The sequence below is a fragment of the Cherax quadricarinatus genome, chromosome 22 (genome assembly GCF_038502225.1).
Source record: "Cherax quadricarinatus isolate ZL_2023a chromosome 22, ASM3850222v1, whole genome shotgun sequence".
In the NCBI taxonomy this organism is placed as follows: domain Eukaryota; kingdom Metazoa; phylum Arthropoda; class Malacostraca; order Decapoda; family Parastacidae; genus Cherax; species Cherax quadricarinatus.
The window spans coordinates 44,786,734-44,794,576 of NC_091313.1; the positions used below are offsets into that span (position 1 = coordinate 44,786,734).

At 43.6% G+C, this 7,843-nt stretch overlaps 1 protein-coding gene across 1 annotated transcript; it reads left to right on the forward strand.

The window, feature by feature from the left end:
* The first annotated feature begins 1,137 nt into the window (after positions 1-1,137).
* LOC138853081 (uncharacterized) lies at positions 1,138-7,148 on the forward strand. Its single transcript, XM_070087678.1, has 2 exons — positions 1,138-3,088; positions 6,119-7,148. The coding sequence occupies exons 1-2, from the start codon at positions 1,877-1,879 to the stop codon at positions 6,473-6,475; spliced, it is 1,569 nt and encodes a 522-aa protein (XP_069943779.1). The 5' UTR covers positions 1,138-1,876; the 3' UTR covers positions 6,476-7,148.
* The last annotated feature ends 695 nt before the right edge of the window (positions 7,149-7,843 follow it).

Sequence of the window (7,843 nt, forward strand, 5' to 3'; positions counted from 1 at the left end):
TCTGAAAACCATCGCACCATATTCAGGGAAGCCAGATGCATAGTTAAAGGCGTGCAAGAGGCAGAGGCACTAGAAAAAATGGGTGGAGCCTCAGCACCTGAAGCAGGTGATGAAGCATCACCAGCAGAAGGTACAGGGGCATGGGAAAAGTCTGGAGATTGGTCCAATAATGAAGCCAAGTCAGAACAGGTTGCAGTAACAAAAAAGGGACCTAGGAGGAGAAGGGTTTTCATGGAATGAAGACTCCATGATGATGGTACTTCTTTCTTATTATTATTTAAAAGAAAAAAAGGAGGAAAGGAAAAAAAAGAGGGGCAGCGGAGGGACAGTCACTTGAAGGCATGAAAGGGCTGTAAGTTCTCCCTTTCATCCGAGAGGACCTCGAGATAGCCAGCAATGCAGATCCAGCATGGAACCCATGCCATACCCTACCCTTCACTCCAGTAAACCAGTGCTCCGGGATAGCAACCTCACATCTACCGAGCCACCTCAGCAGCCAAAAGAGGGCGGTCAGAAACCAATCACAATCCATACTGTCTTCAGCTGCCACCTCCCAGAAAAGACAGGCAGCCTCTGGAGATACACCCATAATATGCAGGACATCCTGCCTACCTGTCAGAAATCCAGGAAGGGAACAGGGCACCTTCTCATAATCCAGATTCCACGGCAAACTAGACCACACCCCAGGAACCTCAAGGAACGTGATGAACCCCGGCATACTTTCCCCTACCTAGAAACTATAATGCCAGAGGGAAGGATCCCAGAGGCTACAAATAGGACAGGGAGGGTTGGGAGGAGGAAAGGGTAAAAAGGGGGATGGAGAGGATGGAATAGGGAAGAGAGGATTGGGGGGGGGGGGTTCTTCGCAACATCATAGAACCCCCATTGAAGAGGAGTGGTCTAGGAACTGGGGTGAATTACCCAAATGGAGCAAAAATTAAAATCTCGTGGGTAATCAAGTCTCATTAATCATATACATAAAATTGCACAAAAAATTATTTATTAAGTGAGAAAAATTATGAAAGTCATAATTTTTCAAACAAATAATTTATAGTTATTATTAAAATTAACAATCTAATTTGTAAGGACCATTTCTTAAGTTGGCAATAATGTAAAACAGGTATGGATTCCTGTGGCATGCAAAGAGTACGTAACCTTTATTCGGCGCATGGACACACCCTCATTTACAGGCTATCTCCCCCAACCAGCGAACCAGGTTGCTAAGAGTTGATGATGGGGCCCCATCGTTCAACTAGCGACCAGGTTCTAGCCAATAAGAAGGTGGGATTGACAATCTCAGAGGTTATGTGGATACCGCTCTCCTGTCTGCCCTTGTCATTCCCACTCTAGAGCTGGTTGAAGCACGGTCTGCTATCTTGTGGCTTCTATTTCTGCCTTGCTTACCGTGGAGTGCACTATATTTATCACTGTACATAGTGTACATATTGCTGTTATAATTGGTGAAGGATAATATAAGTCTAAACTTTTTCTGCTGTGTTTATTTGCTCCCATTACACCTGGGATAACAGGCCATTTGAAATCCTAGGTTGTAATATGGGTAGCCTGTCCGAGAGCTGGACTTAGAGAAACGGTTGAGCTTAGGGTGAAGCTTGTAGCAGGAACATTGTGTAGCTTGCTGTTTCCCTTCGCTTTACAAATTTTGCGTGTCAGTTGCTTATGATCAGCCTTGCTATTGTGTGATCGTTCAACAGCTCGCTACTAGCTTGTTCAGTGTGCTCGCTTCGCTACGGTCAATCTTGTGTGCAGTCGGCTTTGCTTGTATGCGTATTCTGCAATCGTACTGTGCATAGCTAAGCGTGTTCTGCAAATTAACGTGTTACGTTGGGGTATTCGTACTGTGCATAGCGAATAACTTATGCCACCTAGACGAGTCAGACGCCTGGTGTCGGCATATACTTTGCATAACCTACCTAAATTGTCCCTACAGCGTTGTTGGCAAATTGCTCGTTCCATTGGCATTCCCTATAAACGCACTCTCACAGCTGCGCAACTGCGTTCACTTATTGCTGACAAACTTATTGAAGAAGAGATGGCACATCAAACTCCTCCCTCTACGGGAGCTGGGGCAAAAACTCTTATGTTCTCGCATGAGGAAGATGATACACCTACGGAGCAAAATGGTCAGTATGGTGCAGCTGGGTTGTCTCGAGGTGAATCAGCGTCGTTGGCACTTGAGCTGGCAAAAATCACGCTGGAGCAAACTAGGGAACAGAGAGCATTCGCAAGGGAAGAATTTGATAGGGAAAGAGAAAGGAGGCAGTTTTCGCATTCTGTAAACGATTTCAGTTTACAAAAAGCAGTACAGCTTGTTCCCCGCTTCAATGAGGCCGAACCAGAGCAATTTTTCGAAAGCTTCGAAAATCAGGCTCGAGCCTTGAGGTGGCCGGAACAGCACTGGGCAGCGTTGGTTCATACAGCATTATTGGGTAAGGCACAGGAATTTACGTCGGTATTAACTGACGCTGAATTCTCTGATTATCAAGTAGTGAAGACCACAGTGTTGGGAGCATATACATGTATCCCAGCTAAATATCGTAAGACCTTCAAATTGAACAGGCGGCAGCTTGGTCAATCCCTGGTGGACTTTGTGAGACAGCAAACCAAAGCTTTTACCAGCTGGTATAAAGCGAGTGGTGTCTCTAACTTTGAGGAGCTGGTGCAGCTTATTCTGATTGATAACCTGCTGGAGTCTGTGGGACCAGAGGTTCGTGTCTTTCTGCAGGATCGTGACTTAACCACTGCATTGGAGGCGGCCAGGTTGGCTGATACCTTCGAAACGAACCGCTCCTTGTCCGAGCGGTCCCGTCTCTCTTTTCAACAGTCTGGCGTGAGCAGAGATCGACAACATTGGAGAATGAAGTGCCAGCCGGAGGGAGAGCGTCTACGTCATCCAAATAAGTCACCTGGTGAGCCACGCTTCTCAACATATGGTCCCCCTGCGGAGAGGCAAACTACTTATGGAGCATCTCGACAACAATATCCAGAGAGGCACCAGCCAGAACGACACCACTTGCAACGTCATCAGGGAGTAAAGGGCAAGCCTGTCGTCTGCTTCAAATGCAATAAAGTAGGTCACATCAGTTCCAACTGCCCCCAAAAGCCTCTACCCATCGGGAAAATCTCTAATATCCCTAGTAACATGTCCCCTAGAGAAGTAGAAAAAGGTATGGCCCCTTATTATTGCGAAAGTCTTATTTCCCTTCAGGAAAACTCAGAACCAACTAAAGTAAATACCTTTAGAGATACTGGAGCATATTGCTCACTTGTCAGAGAAGGAATATTACCCCTTTCAGAGAATACTTCTTTGAATTCCTCAGTTTTATTGGAAGCATTTGGAGGAGCTATCTTTTCCGTTCCTTTGCATAAAATTTATGTACAGTGCAAATATTACACTGGGTACTTGACTGTAGGTATCTCAAAAGGATTTCCCATGAAAAATGCCATGTTATTACTGGGTAATAACATTACTACTGTTACTTCGTGTCCTGAACCTATAATGATTAATGCTTCTCCAGTGTTGGCCATAACTCGGGCAACATCCCAAGGGTTGTCTGGAGAGAATGTTGACCTATCCTTGGACGACTCCGATCTCGGAATAGCCACATTGTTTTACGAGGAAAACTGGCCAGAGCCTCGTAGATCAAGTGAACAGACCCCGATCAAGCCTTCCTATTCCCAGGTTGCAGGATTGCCAGATGTCTCTGTTTCCATGCCCGAGGGACTGTCCTTCCGGGAGGAACAACGTAAGGACCCTTCTTTAAAATTCGCTTTTGAGGCAGCCATGGGTAAATCCTCTTTGGGTCATCCAGTCAAGTATGAAGTTAAAAATAATTATTTGGTTTGCACTGAGACTGGTAAGGAGACAGAGGGCCGGCAATTATACGACAGGTTAGTGGTTCCAACCAAGTATAGACCTCAGATATTAAATATAGCTCATAATACGTCATCAGGAGGTCACTTAGGAATTACAAAAACCTTGTATAGAATCACAAAAGAATTTTATTGGCCAACATTAAAGAAAGATGTGAAGAATCATATTAGGTGTTGCCGAGAATGTCAGCAAGTTGGAAAACCTGGACATTCTATTAAACCTGCACCTCTCCAACCCATACCTGCTGATGGAGAACCTTTTGCAGATTTAATTATAGATTGTGTAGGTCCACTACCTAAGTCAAAGTCTGGAAATCAGTATTTATTTACAATTATGGATAAAGTAACCAGATATCCTGAAGCGATCCCAATGCGTAGTATCAATACTAAAGCTATTCTCAAAGCTTTAACAAAATTCATTTCTTGTTTTGGCATTCCTAAAACTATACAAAGTGATCAAGGTACTAACTTCACTGCCAAAGCATTTAGGGAAGTATTAACTAGGTTAGGGATAATTCACAACTTATCCACTGCCTATCACCCTCAGTCCCAAGGCGCCTTGGAAAGATTCCACCAAACATTAAAAACAATGATGAGAAGTTTTTGCATGCACTTTCCGACAGATTGGGATGAATCTCTACCATTGTTGCTGTTCTCAGTACGAGAGACGGTGCAAGAGTCTACAGGGTATAGTCCGTTTGAGCTGATCTTTGGGCACAATGTACGAGGTCCTCTTCGGGTGCTCAAAGAAGGATGGATGGGAGAAGACGTAAGCTCAGCACTCTACAACCCGTCTTCAAGGTTGCAGGTGGCACGTGAGTTAGCCACGGCTAAGCTAAAGACAGCTCAAAGTAAGATGAAACAGAGGTATGACAGAAGTGCACAATTCCGCTCCTTCCATCCAGGAGACAAGGTGTTGGTGCAGGAACCTATACCTGGCCACACCTTGAAAGCTAGATTTACGGGACCTATGCAGATAGTAAGTAGATTATCTGATTTAAATTATGTGGTAGCTCCCATTGATAAGACCTCAAAAACAAAAACTTACCACATTAATCAAATCAAGGCCTTTCATACACCAGATAAAGTCCCAGTAATGACGCTGTCCTCTACCTCTGAGGACGACTCTGACTCTTTGCACTCTATCTCTGAAATTAATACTAAACTTTCAAATTCTGTCCTCCTCAAGGATCCTAGCCCGTTAATGGATGGATTATCTGAAATACAAGCAACCAATTTAACTGAGCTTCTACAGTCATATCCTAATATTTTTTCGGATGTGCCGAAAAAATGTACGTTAGGTTACCATGATGTAGATGTGGGAAAATCTAAACCAATTAAACTCTCCCCCTACAGAGCTAATCCTGAAAAGCAAAGGTTACTTCAGCAGGAAGTAGACTTCTTGTTAGAACATGGTTTAGTGGAGGAGTCGTCTAGTCCATGGGCTTCACCGTGCATCCTAGTAAAAAAGGCTGATGGAGGGTTTCGTATGTGCACAGACTACCGTAAATTGAACGAGGTCACAATTACAGATGCTTACCCTCTTCCTCGTCTGGATGACGTAATTGACTTTGTGGGTAAGGCTACTTTTGTGTCCAAATTAGATCTCCTTAAAGGTTACTATCAGGTACCTTTGACAGATAAGGCGAAGGAAATCTCTGCCTTCGTAATTCCAGGAGGTCATTATCAGTATACAGTTACCCCCTTCGGAATGAAAAATTCCCCCTCTTCATTCCAGAAACTCATCCATCAGGCTATTAAAGGACTTGAAGGCACGGCAGCATACCTAGATGATATTGTTGTGGTGTCTGATACTTGGGATCAACACCTACTTAGACTTAAAGCTCTGTTTGAGACCTTTAAGAATTCCCAATTAACAGTTAATTTATCTAAATCTTCCTTTGGCCAGGCCACTATCACTTTTCTAGGCCATGAAGTAGGTAGTGGTAAAGTTGCACCTAAACTTGCTAAAGTTCTTTCGATTAAAGAATATCCAGTTCCTCATGATAGGAAATCTCTTCAACGTTTCCTAGGCATGATAGGATTTTACAGAAGATTCTGTAAGAATTTCTCAGATATTGTAGCCCCTCTTACCTCTCTTACCAGTCATAAAGTTCCCTTTAATTGGACGTCAGATTGTAACACTGCTTTTAATAAAGCAAAAAGATTATTGTGCTCTGCACCCATTCTCCTGTCTCCAGACTTCTCCAAACCTTTTTCATTACAGGTTGATGCTTGTGAGTCTGGGGTTGGGGCGGTACTATTACAAATCGGGAACAAGGAGTTGCAGCCTGTAGCATACTTTTCAGCTAAGTTCCAGCCACATCAGAGAGCTTACTCTACCATTGAAAAAGAAGCCCTCGCGCTGGTACTGGCTTTGGAGCATTTCGATGTTTATGTGGGCCAGACATCTCAGGTGGTCACAGTCTACAGTGATCACAACCCGTTAGTCTATCTCCAAGCCATGAAGAATCACAACACAAGGCTTATGCGTTGGACGCTCAGGCTGCAGCCCTATAACCTGAAAATAAAGTATATTGCTGGCAAAGAAAATGTGTTGGCAGACTCTTTGTCAAGAGTCTAGTTTATTATTTTATTTAGGTTAGGATGTATTTGTGGTAACCCCTTTCAAGCTCTTTTTTTTTATCCCCTGATGTGGGGGTTTTTTTTTTAGTGAGGGGATGCGGGCTACCGTCCGCCTGTATCTTGGACCTATGCTAGCCTGTCTGACTGCTGTCTCACTCTAAGTTTAGGGTTTGGCTTTTGGTCACTAGGAAAGCTGAGCTCTATCTAAGAGTGGGATGGTGGAGAGGATAGGCGGTCCCATTATTTTGTGCCATGGCGGCACGGTTACCACTGGGAGGTGGCAGCCTAATCCTGAGCCTTCTCGGGGGTGGGGGTGTGGCATGCAAAGAGTACGTAACCTTTATTCGGCGCATGGACACACCCTCATTTACAGGCTATCTCCCCCAACCAGCGAACCAGGTTGCTAAGAGTTGATGATGGGGCCCCATCGTTCAACTAGCGACCAGGTTCTAGCCAATAAGAAGGTGGGATTGACAATCTCAGAGGTTATGTGGATACCGCTCTCCTGTCTGCCCTTGTCATTCCCACTCTAGAGCTGGTTGAAGCACGGTCTGCTATCTTGTGGCTTCTATTTCTGCCTTGCTTACCGTGGAGTGCACTATATTTATCACTGTACATAGTGTACATATTGCTGTTATAATTGGTGAAGGATAATATAAGTCTAAACTTTTTCTGCTGTGTTTATTTGCTCCCATTACACCTGGGATAACAGGCCATTTGAAATCCTAGGTTGTAATAATTCCAGTGACTGGTAACACCACGAGTGTCGACATTGATTCGGGATCCGGTACGACAACCTCACGTCCAATTGTCGATACCACCATCACTTAACGTTTGGCCTAGTGCCTGATCTCAGTATCAATAATTTCCTTTTCTCGCAGTCAACAGAAGTGCAGTGTTTATGGTAGTAGGTTTACGACTTCAGCCGACCAAGGTGAGGTATTGTTTTGTGATTTGTCACAACTAGCAGTGTACATGTAATATTTATTTATATTTTATTTTTTATTAGAATTTATGATTCCATTTGTAGATATTTGAAAGTGCTCATACAATAATATAAGTGTTTGGCGGTTTTTCTATTAATTTTATATTCTATTCTATTTTCCGTGATTTCTTTTTTGAATCCATCTGTTTTCAGTCATTTTCAGTTTTTCCCTTCAGATGGCATCAAATAGGAAAAGGACATACCAGGAAGAGTTCCTCAGTTATGGCTTTTCAGAAATAGAAGACAAACGAAAAGTGAAACCACAATGTGTCGTATGTTTGAAAGTGCTAACTGCAGTCTTTCAAAAGGAGTCAGTTGAAGAAACACTTGGATAATTGGCACTTAGATCTGCCTTCTAAACCGCGGGAATGCTTTGTGAAT